At 44.4% G+C, this 26798-nt stretch overlaps 1 protein-coding gene across 1 annotated transcript in view; it reads right to left on the bottom strand.

Annotated features, from left to right (window-relative positions):
• The window catches only part of SPAG16 (sperm associated antigen 16), a 220209-nt gene that overhangs the window by 41089 nt on the left and 152322 nt on the right, over positions 1-26798 (bottom strand). Inside the window, exon 13 of the mRNA XM_056861239.1 lies at positions 22994-23179. Coding sequence (XP_056717217.1) covers positions 22994-23179 — 186 coding nt within the window. The remainder of the gene's footprint in view (positions 1-22993; positions 23180-26798) is intronic.

Below are 26798 nucleotides of genomic sequence, written 5' to 3'. Positions count from 1 at the left end.
CTCATTGGTTGGCAAGTAGATCACAATGTGTAGCCGTGTCTATCTGTAGCAGTAGAAAAGAGCAAAAGTCCGGTAGCACCTTCAAGACTCACACCATTTCTGGTAAGGGATGAGCTTTCATGAGCTCACTTCTTCAGGTACCCACTCCTTCAGATACGGCAAGTGACCACCGAAGCCTCTCCATGAAGCCCGCTGTGCCGCAGACACTCCACAGATTTCCCTCTGAGCCAGAGAAAAGCAGGTTTCTTTTTTTCCCCCTTGCTTCAAGAGGAAGCTCTAGGAATGTCCTGCCAAGTCAGGCGGACAGTCTCCTTTACTGCTGCAGGGGATTCCTGCTTTCCATGCAGGGACCGGAACTCCCCATGTGGAAGCCACCAGAGAACACATTCCTATGTGGTAGAGTAACAAGAACATACTGGTTTTTCTCCCCAGCTGCATTTTCAAGGAAAGAGACAGGAAGATATATCATGAGAACTCAGATGTGATGAGGGGAACTACAGAGTGAGAAGCTGCAAGAACAGGCTTGTGGGAGATTAATGAGGTGCCAAGAGTAGGGAGGTCCATTCAGAATCCCTTAGCCAGGTGAAAATGGACTGAAGTGATGGACCAAAACAGCTACAGGAAGGAAGGAAATAATTTGTACATTTCCATCAAGAGCACAAACACTCGGGCCGGCCGCAGTTCTCCTTCTACATCAACATGCAACGATGAACCAGCTCCCTTCACTCCCTCCAGATTTAATTTACTATTCTGATAGCACAGCGACTGATACTGTTGTGAACCTGACTGCTACATAGAACAAATCCATCTTCTCAGCAAGTCTAGTTTAAACGAAAAGTGTGCAGCTGTATTCAAAGTGGCGGTGGCTGAAAAGGCGACAAAAGGTCTGTGATTGTCTGTGAAGATGAATGAAAGAAAAGAGGCATCCCTCTGTCTATACCTGATCCCCTTCCCCCACCCCACTCACCCCATTTCCCCTCCTGACCAGGACAATTCTATACAGAAGGGTCAAAATTTGGCATGTGTGTAAAAGTTGTGTGTGTGTGTAAATTCAGAATTTTAAGTGTCTATTATGTACACAATGCGTTAAAAATTGCGAAGAAGAAGAAGAAGAGTTGGTTTTTTTATGCCAACTTTCTCTACCACTTCAGGAAGAATCAAACCGGCTTACAATCACCTTCCCTCCCCCTCCCCACAACAGACACCCTGTGAGAGCTCTAAGAGAGCTGTGACTAGCCCAAGGTCACCCAGCTGGCTTCATGTGGAGGAGTGGGGAAACAAACCCGGTTCTTCAGATTAGAGTCCACTGCTCCAAATCACCGCTCTTAACCACTACACCACACTGACTCATTTCCCCGAGTTCATCAGGAGTCCTGCTTGGTCCCTGATAAGGCTGTTCTAAGGATGGAATGAGGCTGCGCTTCCTTCCTCCTGCATTGCTTGCTAAGGAAGTTCCTGCAGAGGCAGGGCGGGGGGCGGGGGGGCTCCGGCGTGGATCAGAATCAGGCAGTGAAGCAAAGGGGCACCACGGGTTTTACTTTTCATATATCTGAGTGTGCCTCTTAGGGAAACACATTCCAAAATATCAGCATATGGCTGAATAATATTGTTTGGTTTGCTATCACCCTATGACCCTGAAATAGAAACCTCAGAATTATTTATATTATAATCAGGATTTAACAAGAGGGGGTGATGCAATTTAATGGGGCGTGTTTGTGATCTCTGTCACCTTCCATGCTTGGAGATATGAATGAGAGACTTTTACTAATTATTGTAAAGAAGGATTAGGAAGATTATTTTTATACTGTTTGAACATGTAATTTGCTGTGAAAGTATTATATTGTTTTCTGCTTCCGATAAAGATTCGCCTGCATAAAACTAAAAGAGAAAATTGCATTAAAAGGCTGGCAAGTGATGAAAGCACAAGCTGAATCAGAGAATTATTTGAAAGGGTTTGCTGTACGCCCTAAAGTCCATCTTAAGAGATCAGTTTTATTCAGGTTTCTTGGAAAGTAAAGTTCCCAGCTGGTTTCAGAAAAGGAAGAGGCACTAGAGATCATATTGCAAATATATGCTGGTTACTGGAGCATACGAGAGAATTTCAGAAGAAAATCAGCTTGTGTTTCATAGATTACAGCAAAGCTGTTGACTGTGTGGATCATGAAAAGCTATGGCTAATTTTAAAGGAAATAAGTGTGCCACTACATCCGATCATTTTGATGTGCAACCTGTACTCTGGACAAGAGGCCACAGTTAGAACAGAATATGGAGAAACGGAATGGTTTCCAATTGGCAAAGGTGTCAGACAGGGTTGTATTTTATCTCCCTATCTCTTCAATCTATATGCAGAACATATAATTAGGAAAGCTGGATTAGATTTAGATGAAGGTGGAGTGAAAATTGGAGGGAGGAACATTAATTTTTTGAGATATGCTGATGACACTACATTATTGGCAGAAAATAGTGAAGATTTGAAATGACTACTGCTAAAAGTTAAAAGAGAAAGTGCCAAAGCACGACTACAGCTGAACATCAAGAAAACAAAAAGTAATGACTACAGGAGAATTACACAACTTTAAGGTTGACAATGAGGAAATTGAAATTGTTCAAGACTTTCTATTCCTTGGCTCCACCATCAACCAAAAGGGAGACTGCAGCCAAGAAATCAGAAGGAGATTGAGACTGGGAAGGGCAGCCATGAAGGAGCTAGAAAAGATTTTGAAGTGTAAGGATGTGTCACTGGCTACCAAGATCGAGTTAATTCATACCATCATAGTCCCTATGACTATGTATGGGTGTGAAAGCTGGACAGTGAAGAAAGCTGATAGGAAGAAAATAGATTCCTTTGAAATGTGGTGTTGGAGGAGAGGGTTACGGATTCCGTGGACTGCCAAAAAAACAAATCAGTGGGTTCTAGATCAAATAAAGCCTGAACTGACCCTAGAAGCTAACATGACTAAACTGAGGTTATCGTATTTTGGTCACGTCATGAGACAACAAGAGTCACTGGAAAAGACAGTCATGCTAGGAAAAGTTGAGGGCAGCAGGAAAAGAGGAAGACCCAACAAGAGATGGATTGACTCAATAAAGGAAGCCACAGCCTTCAACTTGCAAGATCTGAGCAAGGCTGTCAAAGATAGGACATTTTGGAGGACTTTCATTCATAGGGTCACCAAGAGTCGGAGGTGACTTGACGGCACTTAACACACACACAAAGTTCCACAGACTGTGGGTGGGTCTGATTTTCCAAGTCACCACGGAGAAGACGACAACATGTGGGTGCAGTTCTAGCATCCTCAAAGTTATGCTGGCCAGAAAAGGGCAGGATGTCAACTAAATCCCAGACAATGTCATTGGCCATCCCGGCACCAAACCAGGGAGCCAGGGAGCAGATTCACACCCACTCGCTCTCCACGAAGGGTTACCGCTAGTAAGATATGCCTCTCCCTGAAGCGGAGGGGGTTGCAGAGGGGAACAATGTGGTCTACTGTAAGTAAGCAGAAGCTACTCAAGTCAGTAAGCAAGAGACAGGCCTGGCTAGCCAAAGAGGGTCAAGAGAAAGACCAGCAGCTGAGCAAGGCTGTTATTCCATCTCTCTGGGTGTCTTCCCAGCTCTGGCCTCCTAGGAGAGGCTGGCCAGGGACTGAACAGAAGACTACACGGAGAGCCTTCAGTCTGTTCATACAGTGGCCAACCAGGTGCCTATGAACATATGTATGAAGCTGCCTCAGTACTCCAAGGCCGCACGTGCTGTTGTTCTTTTAGTTTCAGTAGCCATAGTAGCAATGCTAGGGACTCCAGACTTCTACTCTAGTTTAAAATGATAGACTTTGGAGATTACACACACTCAAGGAGGAAACTGTGATGTGTGTGTGTGTGTGTGTGTGTGTGTGTGATTTTGATTTGTGATGCTGTTTGGCTGACTGCATAAAATCCTTTCTGTTACAAGGTTTTCAAGGCAGGGAGATTAATGTATCCTGGACTGCTGGTTCACTTTTCTGATCAGTACTTTTCTCAGCTAGTACTTTTCTGTAGCTTTTATTATTATAATCCAACTCTCCTATACACAAAAGGAAGAAATACAGCATTTCATTCATTTTATTAGCAATCATATTTGATTCCAGTTGATATAGAAAAGCATTATAATATACGGGATTGTGTGAAATTCACTGAACAGACCTTGCTTGGAACTAAAGGTTCTCTTCAGGAGATTTACCCAGTATATCCATACACCATTCAATAGGGTGTTTGCAGGTTGACGTTACGTTGCAGAAACAGAGATATGACACAGTGCCCTCTAAATTAGCATCTTAATGACTGCATTTAATCTATCTAGTACAAATCCATTACATTTTAAGCCTGAGAACGGTGTGTTGCATATATTACTCTGCAAGACATTCAGGTTTTTCACCGCCTCCCCACCTTGTGGAGTCATAAACTTGACTAAAACATCGTAGAACTATTCAATATGAAATACTTGTAAAAAAAAGTGCAAAATGGCTGAAATGCAATAAATATCAACACATAAGAATCTAAGTGTTTTTAAATTGCTTTTTTTTTAAAGAGTGGAGTTTGGTTATTTGTCCCAATAAAATAGATCTTGTGTGGGTGGGCATTCTTCAGAGAAACAGTCTGCATTGCTACTGTGGGCCTGTGAACCGGGGAAGATATTATGAATAATGGATTTGCTGCCCTCCTCGGCAAAGGCCCCCAACAAATACAATCTCATTCTGGTTCTCCTAATAAGCCGCTGTTGAAGAGCAAAATAAAACAATCGCCAACTATCTAACCTGTAGGTGAAACAATTTTCATTCATTTAGTTTTTCTTCCACAGCTCCTGCAGAAGGCTACTGTATGGGGTATGCCCCCCCCCATCTTTTTCAGAGTCAGAACTGCCTAAAAATATTTTATGACTAAAATATTGAAGATACTGAAAATTGTTCTCAGTCTGCTTCCTCGCTCTGAGGGGAATAATTTGCTCTGCTTGCACACTACATTCTAAAATTTCATTTGATATTTCTAAAGTTTGAATCGCATGATCAATTCATCTGAGATGACTGCTGGGGGATGGTTTTGCTTTTAAACACCTAAGACCTAAAGCTGAACTAAAAACATAGAAAAAGAGTCCAACTATAAGAGTTCATCTAGCCAGAACATTTTGGAAGACTCAGACTTTCTCTCCTGGGGGAGGGTGTCTCTCTCTTTCCATGCAGCCTGGATAATAATTATCTAGGATAATAATTATCTAGGATGCTGCCTCCTTTGGGACACTACTGGCTGCTTTGTCCTGAAAAGAGGACCAAAGCTGTGGATGCTCTGACTACGCCCACAGGCCACGACAGAAAAGAGGAACCGTCTCCTTTAACATACACTTCTTTTCTAGGTATGAATGCAAGATGACCAAGAGAAATTTTACACAGAAATTAAGGCAGTGGCAATTGTGTCTGCCCTGATGAGCTTTAAAAAAAGACTTCAAAAAAAGAAAGACCTGTCTCAGTCTCTTCCTCTCTTCAGGGACCTGGAACCCACTGGAATTGTCATTTTACAGCAAACAAGGCATGGAGAGAATGTGCTTCGCATTTTACACATAAACTGCCTGCTGCAACGATGTGTGTCAAAGTGTCCTCGGGCACAGAGACGCCGTGTCCCTAGTAGAACGTGAGGAAACTGGGCCTCATATTGGACTTCCACATTCTCATTTCCCTGGTTTGTAAGTTCCTACTTCTTCGAGGGCGGGGGGTTGGGGTGTCCAGCTCTGTTTTGCTCCCTCTAGTGGTCGATTCGATATCACACAGGTTTATGTCCAGCATATCTCCCTGCAGAATTAAATCGCAGGATGTTATGCTGGATATATACCTGTGTTATATTGACTCAGCTACTAGAGGGAGCAAAACACATGCAGAACAAGAGCCCAAACCCTCCACCCCTGCCAAGAAACAGGAACTTACAAGAGAGGAAAATGGCAATTCGGAAAAGCCCATTGTCAAGAGAGGTTAATACATTTGGTCCTGTTGTAACACATTCCCAGCGTCAGTACATTACTCTTCCCAAGGAAGATAGTGAATTATTAAAAGGCATTATTGAAACTTCTCCCTGCCCGACAGGCTCAATTTGCCTTTTTCACCACTGCAGCACACTGTCGACATTCTCATCAATCTGTCCATGACAACCCCAAGATCTCTTTCCCTCTCAGTCATGGCCAGTTCAGACCCAACCAGCATATTCTTAAAGTCAGGATCCCTCCCTCCCCCAGTGTGCACCAACTTTTTAACTAAATTCTGCCTTGAACTGGCTTGGTTTGCTTCTTTGAGTAAGTTCCACCTTAAATTCTCAGCTGACGCTGGCTCTTGTCAGAGTCGTTTTCTTTTCTTTTCTTTTTGTAATTCTGGTTTACAAAGTTTAAAATTACCAAATTGAAGATAATGAGGCGAATGAACAAGTGGTTGCTAGGTTTAAAATTGGCACCGAGTATCTAAAGGATATACCATTGTTTTGTATTAAAAACGAAAATGTTTTATTAGATAAACAAGCCGTTTCCCTTAATCGTCAAGTACTTCAGATCACAGAAATGTTACTGAAGCTGAATCAAAGCAATGTCGATATGTGATTAGTTACCTAGTAAGCCCTACATAAACCTAGTAAGACCTACATAAACCTAGCAAGACCTACATAAACTTTCAAGCAATACATTTATGTCTCCCTCAAGCAATACTTGCTATTTTATGTTACATAAAGTACCGAACCTCCAAGATGCATCATTTTTTATAAATGTCCAAGATACCTATGTGCCATAAAAATCAAAAGCCCCTCTTACAGCTATCAAGTCTGTCCCTCAAAGTCAAAATCAAATTGCTTTAACAACTGAACATCAAATACTACTTTATTAGAAAAGTCATGGCTATGGCTTCTGAATAGAAAACAGGGTTGCACTTATCTGAAAATGGGCTTGTCACACGGCTGTATGTGCAGTGAGACATATGAGACTCTGCATGGACGAGGTCAGCCCCAGAACTTTCTGGATTCTAGCCCTAAGGCAGGAATTCTGACATGTTGGAGCACTCGCTGATGGAATAAAACATTCACTCTGAGTGATCATGATACACAAGGAGATCAGACACAGAGGGAGCAACCCTAAGCAGCTCTACTCAGAAGTAATCCAGTTTTTATTGAATGGGAGTTTCTGCCAGGAAAGTGTTCTTAGGATTGCCGCATAAAGGTTGGATCCCACCACTAGAGCTAAGTGCAGAACTCTTCTCCGGGGCAAGGGGTCCTTCTCAAGCAAAAGAGGCTCTTCCACCAGTGGTTCTTCCCAAAGTATTGGGCTCCTTATGCTGAGATCGAAATATTGTGTTAATTAATGGTCAGTTGCTAAAAACCCAAAACAGCCTCTTTTGTACTAGAGGGGTAACCACATGAGCCAGTGCGTTGTACTGGTTAAGAGAGGTGGACTCTAATTTGGTGAACAGGTTAGGCTGTTTAGCTTCGAAAGAAGGCAGTTAAGGGGAGACATGATAGAGGTCCATAAAATTATGCCTGGTGTGGAGAGAGTGGACAGAGAGAAGCTTTTCTCCTTCTCTCATAATCATTTGCTGCAGCTGGAGAGTGAGAGATTCAAACAGATAAAACGCATAGTTAACATAAGAAAGGCCCTGCTGGATCAGACCAAGGCCCATCAAGTCCAGCAGTCTGTTCACACAGGCCAACCAGGTGACTTTAGGAAGCCACAAACAAGACGAGTGCAGCAGCACCATCCTGCCTATGTTCCACAGCAACCAAAATAATAGGCATGCTCCTCTGATACTAGAGAGAATAGGTATGCAGCATGTCCAGTATCTGTTCTAACTAATAACCATGAATACCCCTCTCCTCCATGAATATGTCCCCTCCCCTCTTAAAGCCCTCCAAGCTGGCAGCCATCACCACATCCTGGGGCAGGGAGTTCCACAATTTAACTATGCGTTGTGTGAAAAAATATTTCCTTTTATCTGTTTTGAATCTCTCGCTCTCCAGCTTTAGCAGATGACATCGTGTTCTAGTATTATGGGAGAGGGAGAAAAACTTCTCCCTGTCCACTCTCTCCATACCATGCATAATTTTATAGACCTCTATCATGTCTCCCCTCAGCCGCCTTCTTTCCAAGCTAAACAGCCCTAAGCGTCTTAACCGCTCCCCATAGGACAGTTGCTCTAGTCCCCTAATCATTTTGGTTGCTCTTTTCTGCACCTTCTCAAGCTCTGTAATATCCTTTTTTAGGTGTGGTGACCAGAACTGTACACAGTATTCCAAGTGCGGTCTCACCATAGATTTGTACAAGGGCAGTATGATATCAGCAGTTTTATTCTCTATTCCTCGTCTAATTATGGCCAGCATGGAATTTGCCTTTTTTACAGCAGCCGCACACTGGGTTGACATCTTCATTGAGCTATCCACTACCACCCCAAGATCCCTTTCTTGGTCTGCTGCTGCCAGGACAGATCCCATCAGTGTATATGGGAAGTTGGGATTTTTTTGCCCCAATATGCATCACTTTACACTTGCTCACATTGAATCTCATTTGCCATTTTAATGCCCATTCTTCCAGTACGCAGAGATCCTTCTGGAGCTCTTCACAGTCCGATTTTGTTTTAACCACCCTAAATAATTTGGTGTCATCTGCAAACTTGGCTACTTCACTGTTTAACCCCAACTCCAGGTCATTGATAAACAGGTTGAAAAGCACCGGTCCCAACACAGATCCCTGAGGCACCCCACTGCTCACATCCCACCATTGTGAGAACTGACCATTGATTCCTACTCTCTGCTTCCTATTTTTCAATAGTTAAATTGTGGAACTCCCTGCCCTAGGCTGTGGTGATGACTTTAATAAAGGCATTTAATAAAATGTGTCCCTCTTAGTGGGCACATGCATGGAAGCCTCATGCATGGAAGCCTGCAATTCCTTTGTACTAACCAATGGCGAAGGAAGGTGGCAGGGAAAAGCTTCTTTATTGCAAAAAGAGTCTACAGGATGACAAAAAGAGAAGAATTAATTTCCAAAAGGATTCAACGATCATACCTATCCAAGCTTCGTGGGTCTGGCAAGCTATCAAAGGATCTTATTTCTGATAATGGACTGATAATTGTCTGGTTTTTACTGTTATTAAAATTTCTCCCTGGAATTTCTGTACCACCTTCCCTCTAGGAGCCCTGGGTGGCAGACTGGGTTCCCCCACCACCATTTTGCCCTCCCCTGTGAGGCAGAGAGGGTATACACAGTCCGAGGTCACCTAACAAGCTCCCTGGCATAAAATGGTAATGAAAAGATCTTCATAACATGATAAATTATGTTTCTCCCATAGATTTAAATGATCCAGATGCCCATATAGATTAAGTTCTGGGTTTTAAATAGTGTGCTTAAAACGTGGGGGGACCCCCAATCCGATGGGATAGGAAACAGGCGGGGAAGGCACCGTGCATATGGGAGAGACGAGAGTTATTTTTATACCAAATGACAGTTATTGTGCATATTTCCAAGTAAGGTAAAAAAAAATCCATTGGTGTCTCTGCTGGGAGATTTTTTTCCTTACTAATAAACTACCTTTGAGCAGTTGTAGAATTCATGCTCACAATTCACCTAATCAAAGATTAACAGCGACTGCTTTTATTGAAAACATGTAAAGTAGAGGAGTCAAGACTTTCAGCTACGCTGAGATAAAAATCATTTGATTGCGAACAATGTTATGCAAAGCTTTTCCTTCCTGAATTCTCAGCAAGGAAGAGAGGTCTCTCTTCCGCAGAGGGCCTGGGGCTACAAGACCTAGATTTGAAATGAGAAGCACTGATAAATATGGAGCTATCCATTACAACGGCCTTTCCGTCAGACAGCAAATGACCAGCTCATCTAATTTCAAACCGGACTACATTAAGCCATCACAACGGCTCCAGGACTCAGGTGGGTGCCACTTGCCATGTGCCGCTTATAAATAAGACATGTGGAGGCCCTGGCATTCAGAGGCTGTGCACGGGGAAGCGCTGTGGACTCTCCTCTGAGGCAGCACTGTGTACTTTCCAACAAGTTACTGCTCCTTGAAGCCATGGCCAAGGGAGCGTGTGCAGACGGCGACTTGACTGCTGTGGGCAAAGGACGCCAGCGGTGCCTGAAATGCTTTGTCTTTATAAACTGTTTACACCGAACACACAGCAACAAGAGGCATGCTGCAAATATCTTCTGTGACATTTTAAGTTTGAATGCTGTCAAAGACCCTTGTTTGCTGAAAAAAAGGAACTGGAAATTGCCTATGACTCTATGATTATTTCAGCTTGTTACTGAAGCGATTCCTTATTCGTGCATTAACAACGAATCCTTGGAGAAACCTGGATTCAGTTTACTGGGTGACCCTGGGGCAGGCACTGCCCTGCGGTGGTTCTGTGGGCATTCGACGTGTGCCACTTGGAGGAAGAGTGCTAGCAGAAGAGGTATTTGCCAGGGACAGCCCTGCCGCCACCATCCATGGAACTGTGCTTTGGCGCTTAACCCTCTGTCGGGGGGGTTTATTCCAAGTATAATTTCTTTTATCAGTTTTGTTAACTCGGATTGTTGCTGGTGCTGCCTCTAACGCAATCTTCTCGTCCGGACTCTAACTACGTATGGTGTTGGATGTAATAGATGAGGGAAAACAGGCAGCGATATCATCGGAGAGGAGTGATATGATCAGTCTACATACTTTCAGCAATTGAATTTTGAACAAAAGGTGAGACTCCCAAGTTAGGCAAGCGAAGTTAAGAATGAGAAGAGATTCAAGTGACAAACAGAAGCAACGCGGAACAAGGTCCAGAGGCAGGGAGGCAGAGGAGTTGCTTTTAGAACACCCTGGAAATATAACAGCATACTTGTGGGGAGGAAGGGAAGGGAATATAAATGGAGGCTATACTGTAGGGTGCAATCCTAAATATACTTCATGGCCCAGAACTGATCCCACATCAGCAGAGGAGGCCTTGGATCTGAGAAAGTGGGACAGGGTAACAGACAGGGTTGCCAGGTCCCTCTTTGCCACTGGTGGGAGATTTTTGGAGTGGAGCCTGAGGAGGACGGGGTTTGGGGAGGGGAGGTGCTTCAACACCATAGAGTCCAATGGCCAAAGCAGCCATCTTCTCCAGGTGAACTTTCTATCGGCTGGAGATCAGTTATAATAGCAGATCTCCAGCTAGTACCTGGAGGTTGGCAACCCTAGTAATGGAACTATCTCGGGAATAAGCAAAAAAGGAATCTCCTCTGACAGAGACTTCCGTATGTTAGGAGGAAGAGGATGGCAGCATATTTTGGAACTGGGAAGAGCTACGTTCCGAGCCCCCCCAGACCCCACCAAAATTTGGGCCCAGCTCATAAAAGAACCAGCCTCCTATGCCCGTCTCTGCTCTCGAGCAAACTTACATTTGCAAAAGGATAAAATTGGCAGTGGGGAGGGCTGGGCAGGAAGGCCGAACCCTGAAGACCTGGATGCACACGAGTATACACAGAAGCAGCCTTTCCAACTGGAATATATGGTACATTTTACTTGTTTATTCATTTGTTATTTTTCATCTGCTTTTCTTCTGTGACACCCACATTTTAGGGTTTTTTGTGAATTATGGCTTCTCTGAGCATTGTCTTTCTGAGATTTCTTAAAAGAACTGTCTGAAAGAATTCTTCTCGGAATTCTCTGAGAACCAAGAAAAAATGCATTAATTATGAGGCAGCCCAAGGGAGAGTGCCCATCTTCCTGTGTATTCAAGGAGAAGATTCCTCTGCCCCTTGCTCACTGCTTGCATCCTGAGAGACCAACTCCTCCTCTGAAACACCTTCCTCCGTAAGGATCCCACGCTCACCACCACACTGGTTGCAGAGGCAGCAGGAGATGGGAACGCATACCTCAGGGACAGATTTTGGCCCCTGTAGTTTAAAACCGAGCTTCAGGGGGAGGCAGATGTTCGGATACGAAGTGCCCCGCAAGACCCTTTCACTACTCATCAGGACCCATCCTAGTGCCAGACTAATGCCATGTTCGGTAGCTCCCTGACCCTGGCTCCACAGGATAACTGGCCTCCTCAGGTAGGGCTACGGTTCGTTCTACGGTCCTTGTCTGTGGGTGCCAGAGACAGAGAGAAGAGCCACTGGACAAGGGGATAGACAGGCCATCTTGTGCGTAGCTTACAAGAGTATCCTTCTGCACACAATTAAACAGACTTAGCCTGGATTCGTTTTAATGGAACTTTGTCATACTAGAGTGTTCAAGTGAAAACTTAACGAATTAAGTTCTTGACAGCAAGATGGCTGCACTCGCCGATGAACCCTGCCAGCCAAGTGAAAAGCCTCAGCCTGCATCTCCTTTCTCTCCTTGCAGATGCTCTGATGCCGAGTCTATTGCATCGTGCTCAATAAAGTCGAGAGCTGATGCAGACTGGGAAGCAAAGGGAGAAAAGAGACACCTTAGCAGTTACTGTGAGGCATCGATTGAGGATTACGAAGGATTCAGTCGTTTGTGTGTGAAAGCAAATTACTGAAGTCACATTAATTCGAAATTGAAAAGTCAAAGTAACTGCTGTGATGTACATTTCCTTGCACACCTGTTCACGCACACACAAACAAGAACTGGCAATACTGTTTTAACACTTTATTTATTTATAACCTGCTTTTCTCACTGAGATTTAGGGCAGATTTTTTCTTTTTCTATTTTGCCGCCAAGTCACAGCTGACTTACGGCAACTCTGTTAAGGGTTTTCAAGGCAAGAGATGCTCAGAGGCAGTTTGCCATTGCCTGCCTCCACGCCACGACCCTGGTATTCCTTGGAGGTCTCCCATCCAAGTACTGACCAGGGCTGGCCCTGCTTAGCTCTGAGATCTGAGGAGATCAGGCTAGCCTGGGGCTATAGCCAGGTCAGGACTCAGGGAGGATCACATGTTGTAAAACAAGGCAGTCACATAGCATGAGGCATCCAATAATAAATAATGCAATAAGACTAGTATTATGGAAACCGTAAATAATGCAAAAGGGGGGGGCATTGCAAAAGTAGAAAACAATGCAGTTAGAGCAAGATAATCCATATAATAAACAGTGACATGGACTTCCAATCCTATTCTCTTTATAAAAGCACCTTCCTGAACCGTCCTATCACACTATAGCCTTATTCCTTTTATAAAACGGCCTTCTTGAACGATTCTGTTTTACAGTTTGCAGATGACAGATGCACAGGCACCTTCCTGACTTCCTCAGCCATACGGTTCCACAAGGAGGGGGTTCACAACTGAGAATGCACATAGACAGGCAACTGCTGATTTTACCCATTGGTAGGGTGGCACCTAAATATATAAGGCTTTGCTTAGAATGAGTGAAGCTGTCACGGCAGAGCACAGCCGAAGAGGCAGTCCTGCAGATATGGGGGCCCATATCTGAGGGGAAGGCTTTGCCTTAAGCCACACCCGGAGATCCGGCACCTTAAGCTGGACCCAGAGACCGATGGAGTGACTGCAGAATAGGTGTAAAATGCATACTCTACCCAACTCCCAGTAGTAACTGTGACGGGCAGGAGACTGTCCTGCCTTGAGAAGGAAAACAGGCTGTTTAATAGCGCAGCCGATAGGAATGCTGCTCCAGCATCCAATCTCCTTTCAGAAGGGGGATTGAACGCTGGAGGGAAGTACAGCAGGTGGTAGTTTGACTCACGTCTGCCTCAGGGAAAGTGCAAATGTGGTCTGTCTCAGCAAGCAGACAGTGTTATGCTCAGAGAGGGTTAACTCTGACTCTGGGAGGGTAGAGAATGCCCTGAAGCCTGGCTCAGGAGGGGAGCAGGCCTGGCATAAGATTGTCTGTGATTTCATAAACTGAGCAGATGTTGACATCCAACCTGTCACTGTATCCAGTAACTGCAAGTCTGAGTCCTTCAGCCAAGCAACAGTTTTTGGGAAGCCTATGCAGGTGGATTGTTCTTGTCTGTACATAAACGAAACATTTTTTAAATTCAACTCTGGCCTCAGGAGTCGCAGTGTTCCACACAACTTCCCACAAAACATACCTCATGGCAGCCTTTATTCCTGCTACCCTAACTATTCCTTACAACTGAGGGGAAGAGCTGAGGCAAAGGTTTTATATGCTAAAAGGTTTTATATACTAGAAGTTTTTATATGCTTCCTCAGAATCGTAGGAAGCTGCATGGGTCCCCTTGGTCTGACAAAAGAGCCTGTCATAAAAACATCAGAAAAGCTCTGCTGGATCAGACCCAGGCCCATCGAGTCCAGCAGTCTGTTCACACAGTGGCCAACCAGGAGCCTCTAGGAAGCCCCCAAACAAGACGACTGCAGCAGCACCATCCTGCCTGTGTTCCTTTACAGCACCCAAAATAATAGGCATGCTCCTCTGATACTAGAGAGAATAGGTGTGCATCATGACCAGTATCCATTCTAACTAACAGCCATGAATACCCCTCTCCTCCATGAATATGTCCACTCCCCTCTTAAAGACCTCCAAGCTGGCAGCCATCACCACATCCTGGGGCAGGGAGTTCCACAATTTAACTATGCGTTGTGTGAAAAAATACTTCCTTTTATCAGTTTTGAAGCTGTCACCCTCCAGCTTCAGCAGATGACCCCACGTTCTAGTATTATGGGAGAGGGAGAAAAGCTTCTCATAGAACCACGCTGCAGCACTGTGTACCAACTGGAATTTCTAAGTTGCCTTCAAGGGCAGACCCAGGTAGAGTGCATTACAACAGTCTAGTCCCGAGGTCAGCATGCCATGGATCCACATGGCCAGATCAGCTGAGTCAGGAGGAAGCCTGCTTCCGGGCTAAACAAAGATGGTAAAAAAGCATTTTCCCCCGGTGTATTAACTTGTTTCCTCAGCAACGGTGCTGGGTCCCGAATAACCCCAAGTCTCTTAACAGAATCAGCAAGGGTCACCTGGACACCATCAAATATGTGGAGCACAATGACGTTCAGGACATCAGCTACTCCAACCAGCATGTCCTCTGTCTTGTCAGAATTCATGTTCAACTTATTCACACTTAGCCCTTTAACCACAGCAGCCAGGCAGCGGGGGCTCAAGACTTCTACCACGTCACCAGGAAATTTGGATAGAGAGATTTAGAGCTGGGTGTTGTCAGCATATGATGACAGTCACCTCCAAAACTGTGGGCTGGAATGGACTCTGCAGCGTCGCTTAATGCGAGGACAGACACCGGAGTCTCAGGGGAGGGTGCCAGAGGGTCCGTGTAGGGCTGGAGAAGGAGCTCCCTGGCCTTCCCTCGGTCCACTCCAGCTGCTTTCCCTTTGTGACCCAGAATGCTGCTCTCAGGGCTCCCTTCCCTCCTTCCTTCCTTCCTTCCTTCCTTCCTTCCTTCCTTCCTTCCTTCCTTCCTTCCTTCCTTCCAGTCGCTTCCCTTCTCTCGCTGTCTCCCTCTGTCCACCATGAGGGCTGGACATGCTTTCTACCCTCTCTCTCCATTTTGGCTTAGCTGGAAGCCTTTACGCTGCCATCCTTATCTAGTATGAAGTTCTCTTACAACAAAGAACTGCTGTTTCTTTTCTCAGTAAGGAGCCTCCATGTGAACGTATCCCTCAAGCAGACAGACTGTAAAATCCTACTGTGCAGACAGAGACTCAGCTCTGCTTTCAGAAAGTATGTTGTCCTAAGGGCTTTGCACAGAGATTGAATAGCATGGGGAAAGCAGGGGAACAGGAATGGTTGCCAGCTCTGGGTTGGGAAATTCCTGGAGGTTTTGGGCCGGAGCCTGAGGAGGGTGGGGTTTGGGGAGGGGAGGGACTGCAGCGGGGCGTAATGCCATACAGCCCACCTTCCAAAGCTGCCATTTTCTCATGGGGAACTGATCTTTGTCAGCTGGAGATCAGTTGTAATCCCAGGAGATCTCTAGCTACCACTGGAGATCAGCAACCCTAGGAGCAGGACGGAGCCTTGTAGTATCCCGTAGGACAAACCCCAACCCACACTGATGACAATGTGTCTCCAACAGCAACTCCCTGAGTACAGTTTGTGAAAAACTATTTGAAACAATCCAAAGCACAGCCTGATTTATTTATTTTAAACATTTTTGTGCCACCTTTCCACCAGATCAGAGTTCTCAATGCAGTGCAATACTTACTTCTACCTCCAAATGTCTCAACAAGATGGCATAGTCCATTTAGGAATACCTGATTCATTGGTTACATTTTTTTTTGAAGAAAAAGATGCTGAGATTCCTTTCTTTAAACATCTGAAAATTAATTTCCCCCAAACTTGGGAGCTTTTGCTGTATTACCATACCTACTTTGATTCACACATTATTCTGACTGTTATCCGTCAAAGATTACATTCACTTATCTTCCAAATACATTCACTTATCTTCCCATCGTGATCTACTTCCAAATATGATAATTTGTTATGGATTGTAGACTATCATCCCTCAGGTGTTTTTCAGTACTAATGGGGTTATTTCATTTATAATTTCATTTATATGTCGACAGAGGTCATTCATGAAGTCTCTTCAAGACTGTGCAGAACCACAGAACGGGAGGTCCCGCAGTGGCATTCATATCAGAAAGAAACATACTAATAACAGAGTAATGCAGGATCCACTGAAGTTTTTTTTCTAAACTTTACATATTGTAACAGATGTAAAAGAACTTATCAGACAGAACTGCCACTTTGCACTTTATACTTTGTGTTCAGTATATACGACTGAGCTAGATATCTGACAGTGTTTGGCAGAATAAGACACAATTGATTTGCATTTCATAGACAAGTCCCTGCATCTCTGGAGGGATTTATAATTGCAATTAATCTTGCCATAATGACTTTGACAACCCTAGATTTATGGTCAGGCAAACCAATCTTCAAATTGTTTGCAGAGCTATTAATATGCATAGCTATATATTTTCAGTCTTTGTTACACTTTTATGAATAATGAAAGGATGGTTACAGTCTCCACCCATCCTTTTCCCAAAGTGACTTTCTCTGGTTATTTGGGATGTGCACAGAATATTTTTTTCATCTGCAGCTTGGTTTACTTTCAGGGGGAAATTAGATTCTTTACTATTGGCATGAAATGAATTAATCTTGCTTCAGCTTTTCTTTATCGTGGGAAAATGCATTTTCTGCCAACAAACTGATATGAAATTCTCAGGGTTTGTACCCTTCGACCAAAGCCCATTCCCTGCCAAACTTCAAGCAGGTAGGATAACAGGCCACAGTTTAGAGGCCATAACATAGGCAGGTGGAGGTGTGACAATATGGGCATGTGATTTCCCCCCTCCTTTCCTGAAATCCTGAAGGCTGATGGGGTTTAGTTTTGAACAAAACCAGGGCATGCTGGTGAGGGCAGCTAAACCCCTCTTCCACACAAGCTGGAACGTGTCCAGAAAAGGGCAATAAAGATGGTGAGGGGTCTGGAGACCAAGTCCTATAGGAAAAGTTGAAGGAGCTGGGTATGTTTAGCATGTAGAGGAGATGACTGAGAGGTGATATGATAACCATCTTCAAGTACTTGAAGGGCTGTCATAGAGAGGAGGGTGCCGAGTTGTTTTCTGTTGCCCAAGAAGGTCGGATCAGAACCAACGGCTTGAAATTAAACCAAAAGAGTTTCCGTCTAGACATTAGGCAGAATTTTTCTAACAGTTAGAGCGGTTCCTCAGTGGAACAGGCTTCCTCGGGAGGTGGTAAGCTCTCCTTCCCTGGAGGTTTTTAAGCAGAGGCTAGATAGCTATCTGTCAGCAATGCTGATTCTATGACCTTAGACAGTTCATGAGAGGGAGGCCATCTTGGCCATCTTCTGGGAATGGAGTAGGGGGTCACTGGGGGTGTGTGGGGGTGGTACTTGTGAATTTCCTGCCTTGTGACGGGCATTGGACTAGATGACCCTGGTGGTCCCTTCCAACTCTATGATTCTATGACCTCACACCCTGTCCTGATGGTTTCAGCATGTTTTCCTTCTTGTACACAGAGGCATTGTGAGAGAGGGGAGAAAGGAAACGGAAATCCCCAAAAGTCTCCTTCTCAGTCTCACATGCAACACATGCGTGCGCGGGTACGCGCGCGCGCACACACACACACCAGAGACCTCTGGTTAGCAAGGGGGCCAGATCATAAAAGAAAAGCCAATACCAAGGAAGAATCCCAGACAGGGAGAGGAAGGAGTCCCTGGTTCTCTGAGGGGACGGAAAGGAGATTTTTTAAACTACACACACACACACACCTTGGTTCTCAGGCAACTCAGCTTGTGGGTCTGAGTACCAAGCAAGGGTGAACAGTGGGGCTGCTGAAGGACACCAGGAGCCAAGTGGTTTTTTAAAAAACTATCTATACTTATGTATCTTCTGAAAACACGAGGTATGAATACATTCTTGAATCATAACAGAGAATATCAGAATAATGATTCCATGTTTCTCATAAGTATGATTATCTGTCGGCTCCCAGCCCCTTCTTTGAACGATCCCTCCACTCCAGGGACAAGTTGGGCCCTCTTGCCGTTCTTAGCTGCACGGGCAATTTGCATTTCTCGCAGACTGATGGAGATTTCCATCTGTTTTGGCCCCGCTGTTGGAGCTATTTCTTACAGCAGAGCACAAGATCTTATTCAACCTGCTGTGTAAGCATCTTTGGGTTAGTGCTACGAATTGTTTTCTTCTGTTGATAATTAATCCAAACCCAATGTTTATTTTAAAAAGTCTGGGTTTTTTTTGTTTTGGTTTTTTAAAAAGATTGCTCTTTGTATAGAACGCAAATGTTAAGGATGGTTTACTTCACCTCCTTCAGAAAGATGCAAGTTTAATACTGTGGCTACTTTCTTTGCATTTTCACTTGCTCTTTCTCTTTAGCATTCAATTCATAACAAGGGGGGGAGAACTTAAATGGAGTTTGTTCATAAATCGCAGAGAACAGAAATCAAATTGTTTCACTAAAACTTCCTATTTGATATTTGCCAGGTTTTCTCAAAATTTCCGTGTGGCCCTCATTCAATATCACCGTGATGGGAAGGGTGCAGGTTGAATTTTCGACCTCTTCCGTGTTGGCAGCTGAGAGCCCCACAAGCGGCATTCTGGTGAGCATTGCGGTCACCTCCGCCTGACGCTGCCGCATTAGTCTGACATCCTGTATCACAGCACTTTCCACGCTGCAGCCACCCTGCTTCAGTTTCCACTCACAGAGAAACGTCCCTCGTTTCTGTATAAAATTGCTTTTAGAGCATTCTGACCAGCAAATCCAGCTCTTTGGGGGGAAAAGTAAAATCCAATTTTAAATCAGCCATTTGGGGATGAACTCCTGAAAAAAAAGTGACAGCTTTTGCAGTTCGGGCTGAATGGAAACAAGCTCCTTCCTGGGTGCAATTTAGCACACTTTCTTCCTCAAGGGGGTTGAATGGGAACCCCTAAATACCACATGACAAAAGTTACAGAAACAAGAAAGTGAAAATTGAAAGTGCCAACACTTGCTGACTGAGGCTGTCAAAAGAGGCAGTGAAGATGCTGCAGATGCTGGAAAGAACATTCCCCACTGAGTTCCGCTCAAGTCAGGAGCCCCGGGGTCGAGGCTTAGGGCACTTGTCCTCACGAGCTGACGTCAGGAAAAGATATAACCTGTGAGGATCTCACCTCTCCACTGCCCCCGGCTAGCCTTCGGCCATCTTTAGCTACAGTTTCTATTAATGTTCCTGGAACAGATGGTAGGCTACCTGGCCTGTAATGCCAGTTACCCGGAGTACAATTTTAACGACAAGTTGCATATAGTTAGTAAATCAACTATTTCCCCTTTGAGTTCCTTAACAACCCTCAGATGCAGGCCATCTGAACCTGACGACATTTCCGTTTTCAGTTTGCCTGGCAGTCCCAGAACTTCAGCTCTCTACCATCACCTCAATTTGACTGAATTCTTCAGATACCCTTCCTGAAAACTAAGAAGGATGATGTGTAGAAGTCTAACCCTGATCTCGAACTAGCACAAGAGCCTGACTGGTGTGTCTTTTTTCAAAGAAGCTTTGTTTCTGTGGTTACCTCTTGCCCCCCCACCAAACTTTCCCAATAAACTCCCACACAAACCTCTGCCTGTCAGCACACCTTTTTGCACACTTCACTGTCTGACTTTTTTGAGCCTTGACATAAGAAAAGCCCTGCTGGATCAGACCAAGGCCCATCGAGTCCAGCAGTCTGTTCACACCGTGGTCAACCAGGTGCCTCTAGGAAGCCCCCAAACAAGGTGACTGTCACAGCATTTATCCTGCCTGTGCTCCACAGCATCTAATGTAATAGGTGTGCTCCTCTGATCCTGGAGAGAATAGGTATGCATCATGACTAGTATCCATTTGGACTAGTAGCCATGGACAGCCCTCTCCTCAATAAGAACATAATAAAAGCCCTGCTGGATCAGACTAAGGCCCATCAAGTCCAGAAGTCTGTTTAAATAGTGGCCAACCAGGTGCTTCTAGGAAGCCCACAAACAAGACGACTGTAGCAGCACCATCCTGCCTGTGTTCCACAGCACTGCATATAATAGGCATGCTCCTCTGATCCTGTAGAGAACAGGGATGCATCATGACTAGTATCCCTTTTGACTAGTAGCCATGGATAGCCCTCTCCTCCATGAACATGTCCACTCCCCTCCTAAAGCCTTCCAAGTTGGCAGCCACCACCACATCCTGACCTCTGGTTAACTCTGCTTATGGCTGTGAGCAATGGCTCCTCCCACAAGCCTCAGATGACAGTGTGCTCTATCAGCGGACTTACCTCACCTCAGTCAGCAAAAGCCCCTCCACCGTCCTAGGCTCTCTTGTTCATGCACACGACAGGAGTTGAAAGCAGGTTTCAGACACAAAGAAAACTCCCAGAGCTTCAGAACCATACAGCCCAAGCCAAGAGACCCACACACACTCACCCCTTCGCCTGCAACACCAGACCCACATTTAGTTCCCTCTGTGAGCACCGCTGTTCATGCGCTCCACCTGCATGCTCCCCTAGCTCCTGCTCGACTCCCAGAGACTTGGTTGCAGCTGGAGAATGTTTGAAGGCTATCCCAACCTTTTCTTTTTGAACACATGAAGCTGCCTTATACCGAATCAGACCCTCAGTCCATCAAAGTCAGTATTGTCTACTCAGACTGGCAGCGGCTCTCCAGGGTCTCAGGCAAGGGTCTTTCCCATCACCTACTCACCTAGTCCCTATAACTGGAGATGCCGGGGATTGAACCTGGGACCTTCTCCATGCCAAGCAAATGCTCGACCACTGAGCCATGGCCCTTTTTGAAGGCTCATGGAAACTAGACATCAACGGGAAGGGTAAAAGATTGGCCTTCATCCTGACAAGTTGTATTGAGGCTTTTCCGGGGCGGGGGAGCATTTGAATATGCCATCACCCCACATGCAGTCAGAAATGGTACGGTTTTACTGTTATTTGCAAGCAAACATATGCTGTTAGTGTCAGCTTTGCCTCTATATGGTCAGACTACAGAAGTGCTTGTTATGGATCGTTCGCCACATCAATTACAAATCCAAAGCAACCCTGAATTACAAAATAAAAGTAAAATATTAAATAATCTTCTAAACTATGCCCATTTATACAAATACAGGAGCTCTGAAAATGAGAGACAAATGACAGCTTCAGTGTATTTCAATTCCATAATGAAATTTATGTTGTGAAGGATTTAATTATTTGTGGTAATGATTATGCATCATAAGAAATGCTAGCTATAGCAGTCTTTGTAAATATGAAGAGCATATGCAAATATGCAATTTATTTTAATGAGAAAATGCAAGATTATTACTTGGAAATGAATGAAATGCTCTTATTATTCAATCCATGTGCATTCCCACTCAATACCCTTTAGAAACGTATCATTAAGAAAGTCTGAATAGGTATATTCCACAGGATTTAGACCTCCTCTAGGCTATGTGCCAGAAAAAGTTAATTGATCAGATTCTCTCTCCATCATAATGTATGTTAAACAAAAGAAGAAGAAGAAGAAGAAGAAGAAGAAGAAGAAGAAGAAGAAGAGTTGGTTTTTATATGCTGACTTTATCACTTAAGGGAGAATCAAACTGGCTTACAATCGCCTTTCCTTCCCCACTACAGACACCCTGTGAGGTAGGTGGGGCTGAGAGAGCTCTAAGAGAACGGTGACTAGCCCAAGGTCACCCAGCTGGCTTCAAGTGTAGAGTGGGGAAACCAACCCAGTTCACCAAATTAGTGTCCGCCGCTCATGTGGAGGAGTGGGGAATCAAACCCAGTCCTTCAGATTAGAGTCCACCGCTCCAAACCACCGTTCTTAACCACTATACCACGCTGGCTCAAGAATACGTGGTAAAATATTGTCGAAGGCTTTCATGGTCAGAGTTCATTGGTTCTTGTCGGTTATCCGGGCTGTGTAACCGTGGTCTTGGCATTTTCTTTCCTGACGTTTTGCCAGCAGCTGTGGCAGGCATCTTCAGAGGAGTAACACTGAAGGACAGTGTCTCTCAGTGTCAAGTGTGTAGGAAGAGTAATATATAGTCAGAAAGGGGTTGGGTTTGAGCTGAATCATTGTCCTGCAAAAAGTATTAAAGGTAATGTGCTAATCATTGTCCTGTAAGTATCAAGATAATGTGCTAATGAGGGTGTGGTATGTTAATATGGAACCACTGTATCCTGAAGTGATCTGTTAATGTGTGAAATCCAAGGCTAATCTGCATGGCTATTGTGGACTGTAGTCTTTGTTAGTCTGGAGGTTTTCAGGACAGACACTGTCCTTCAGTGTTACTCCTCTGAAGATGCCTGCCACAGCTGCTGGCGAAACGTCAGGAAAGAAAATACCAAGACCACGGTCACACAGCCCGGATAACCCACAAGAACCAATACGTGGTAAAGTTCCTTGGCCTTCCTAGGCCTCCCAGAGGTAGTCAAAACGTTTTGCAGTTTGCAAGTGATCTAAAACAACCTGTTTATGTGGCAGTCCAAAAACATTCCATTGCTTCGCAAAATTTCAATCAAGAACGAGCACAGAAATTAACATAAATGATCACATACCTGTTTAGGTCCCAGACTTTGCTAGTTTTGTCCATAGAAGCAGAAGCCACAAAATCTCCGCAGGAATGCCAGGCGCAGTCCCAGGCTGCATAGCTGTGGCCTTCTAAGGTCAGAAGGCACCCGCCCTTGGAGAAGTCCCAGATCCTAACTGTGGTATCTCCACTCGAAGTGACCAGCTTTGTCCCACTGTTGTTAAAAAATAAAAATTAATAGAAAGGTGTAGATTTGATTCTTGATCAAAGAAATTTTATCTGAAAAGACTACAGCCAGAGACTTGGCAATCAATTTTTTTCTCCTTTAAAGGTATTGGCTCGAGGTGTCAATAGACCCTGGGCTATGTACCACCTCCACCACCCTAAAGCAACTAGACTCCGTGGCTTGCTTTGTCTAATTTGGCATGAATCCTTCCCCAGTAAGGCTCTACCCATCTGCCAGACCCCTTTAAACCCTCAGTTCAAATGTAAACCAGGCGGCAGATGCTTGGCTGGACTGGGGGAGAAGACACGGAGGAGCAGCTCTGACCGGACCAAGATGGTTCAGCATTCCATGCCCTTTTAGCTGGGCTTCCACAGGGTTGCTGCTGGTACTTCCAAAATCCTCTACAGCATTCCGTTGGATCTATAAGCATCTGAGAGAAGAAGATCTTAAATGTTCCACTACCCCTGTGAAGAGGACGGGCAAGGACCACTTGTGCCTTCACAAAGAATGACTGGGCCATGACACAGCTTTCAAATCAATCAGATCACCAGAAATGGCTCAAAGAAATAGAAGCAACACATAAGGTCTCACAAGACTACATTCTGAGATAGTGGTCATTTAAGGGTTTCCAGACAACCACTATAATATTGCTGAACCCTCCAAGTCTTGGTTTCTGTCAGTTGGGGGGGCGGGGTGACTGAAAAAGGTAAAAGAGGGAAGAGAGAGAAGGGAGTGGGGAAAGGGAAGAGAAGAAGCTGAAGGGGGAGAACAAAAAAGGAAGTTAGGTGGACAGGAGAGAAGGGGAGAGGCCGGCAGGGAGAGGGAAGGCTGATGTCTGGGGAGAAGGCAGGTTAAGGTGGGTTGACTGACTGGGCAGGAAAGAGGAAACAGTGTGGAGAGGGGGGTACAGGAGGAAAATGCCCCCATGAGTCCTCACAGGTCCACCACTTATAAAAAATATGATTCCTTAAATGATGATATTACAAAATAAGAAGTCAAGGCAGCAAAGAAACCCTGAAAAAGAACAAATCCTCAGGCCCAGATGGATCGCCAGGCACTGTTGATACTTTTCTTTCTCCAAAATCTTGTTGGCCTTCCTCTCCCTCTTGAGATCTCCCCCATCTCTCTCCAGCCTGACCATGTGCTTACAGTTCCTCAGGACAAAAGAACAGAGATTCTCTATGTATGCTACAAGACCTCTCCTCTGTCATCCTGAGAAATCACCAGCTTAAAAACAAGACAGTTCTTACAACTTGCATTGAATATGTTTTGTTTTCTCCACACCCTAGAAGCAGGTCTATTGTTTTCCTGACTACCTCCATCAATATACAAATTAGCATCCTGCAACCTCTGCAGGCTGAAACTTAGAAGAAGAATTTGTTCAGCAACCTTTTGACCACTTGAAAGGTACTTTTAGCTTAGCCTCAGGGCATTCGGGGTGCAAATCCAACATTCACTATGCTATGTTCTAAAGTTCTATACAGACACGTCAGGTGAATCAACATTTCACCTTATGTGAACAGCGATGTAAGACACAGAGAGGGCTACAAAGACCTCCTGCATCTCCAGATCTGCCCACTACCCAAATTCCTGTCAAGCCTTGCCCCAGGCTCCAACTAACACCCAAGCATCTTCCAAATGCCCCACTGGCTCTGCGCTTTATGGGGTATGTATTTCATCACATGGAGATAATTTACTTCAAATCAGGCAATACTTTTTTAGCAATTTTTTTACTGGTCCCAGAAAAGAGATGCATAAAGTGGCTGGTGTGAGATAGCCAGCGTAGCGTAGTGGTTACGGTGTCAGACTAGGATCTGGAAAACCCAGGTTTGAATCCCCACTTGCACCATGGAAGCTTGCTGGGTGACCTTGGGCCAGTCACACACTCTCAGTCCTGACCCTGGCAAGTATTTGGATGGAAGACCTCCAAGGAATTCCAGGGTCATGACGAGGAGGCAAGCAATGGCAAACCACCTCCGAACATCTCTTGCCTTGAAAACCCTACGGGGTCGCCATGATTCTGCTGTGACTTGATAGCAAAAAAAAAAAAAAAAAAAGGTCGCAGGCAGTAAAAAAGACCGCTTCTTCCTTATGTTATGTGCATTAAATCACACACACACAAGTTTGAATGTTGTACTCAGAAGCACTAAGATACACTAGAATCTCCATTTCACTTTATGCATGTATGAAAATGGTGGAAAACCAGCTAAAAGCATCCATGAAGGTGGGAATACAGAGGGTTATTGGTTCTAATCGGCCTTCAGTGAACTTTGTGTGTCCCTAAACTCAGCTTAAATGTGACTGTCCCAAATATAAATTAATTTTTTACATATTTGTTTCCTCAATATACATTATATTTCCGTTCACATTCCCTAATGTTGGTCAGTACATTCAAAGTTCCCTTTCCCCTTCCTTGCTCAAGGAAGCACACGTAAATCATCAGACTGTCAAATGAACTCCTCATTAACAAAGCAGACATAAGAAACAGAGCTTCTAAGCATGTGGATATTACTATGACTCTCCGCAAATACCCTAGACATAGCCTACAATTAAATAATCTAAGGCGATTTAGAATCAGGGAAAGGGAGAAGCACAGTTCATAGTCAATGTTCACAAAGTGTTGTGCTAAGAGTGGTAACGATGATGGAAACAAATAATCATGCCAGAACCAACCGCAGCTCATTTTTGATACTCTTCTCATCTCAAAGCAGTAAATCTAATCAATAACTGTGATCTCTAGCAAAAAATCTATTAAACCTGGATTCATTTCCCCCCCACAATGGAGAACACAAATGTGACAACATAAAACCCTATACAGGATTTGCCCTCATTTGTGTTCAGAAAACTTTAACAGAAAGCTGTAAATAAGATTACCGCATTATCCAAAATTTTCTAAATTTGCACTGATGATGTAAGCAATTTCCCCAGCTTATGCTTATAAAAGGCTTTCATTCACAAATAATCAGTGACAGATGGCAACTTACGATGGATTTTGCTAGAAGGAAGTGAAACTGTTGCTTATTCCCCTGTTCAAGCTTATTGGGAGAAGGAGGGGATTTGCCAAAGCCACGCAAGGAAAAAATAGAGGGGGGGAAATGATAACTCTGAAAATGAACTTGACATAAAGTTTTGTACAAATCAGGGCTCCCACTTTAGGACACTAATTTAACGTTTAATTAAGGTGCCCACCCACATAATGTCCCACTTGGACAGAAATGAATGTATTTCTCTGTTCCAATAACATAAAAATCAGCAACAGAGACCAAAGTTTTCATTCTTATTGGCGCATACTTCAATGGAAACCCACTTCCAAGGGAGAGGCATTACAGTCACTTTGTTATACCGGCCTGTACTAGGAGACTGTTCCCGTTTTTAACTCTGATAATACAGTTTAATGGACCAAGGGTCTGATTCAGTATAAGGCAGCTTCATATGTTCAATGGAAACTTTCTTGTCTTATATGTTGATAAAAACAACACCTAAGATCAAGAAATGTCCAGAAAGTGTTGAGAAATCAGTCCACCGGATCTCCTTCAGGCCTTGTCTCTAAATCAGTTAGGGGAACAAGATGTGGATAAAGTGCATGACCAGGAATACAGCAAACCGC

This window comes from Euleptes europaea, chromosome 15 (assembly GCF_029931775.1).
Source record: "Euleptes europaea isolate rEulEur1 chromosome 15, rEulEur1.hap1, whole genome shotgun sequence".
Lineage (NCBI taxonomy): Eukaryota > Metazoa > Chordata > Lepidosauria > Squamata > Sphaerodactylidae > Euleptes > Euleptes europaea.
The sequence above is the reverse complement of the archived record's forward strand: the minus strand, read 5'-3'. Positions and strand labels throughout refer to the sequence as shown.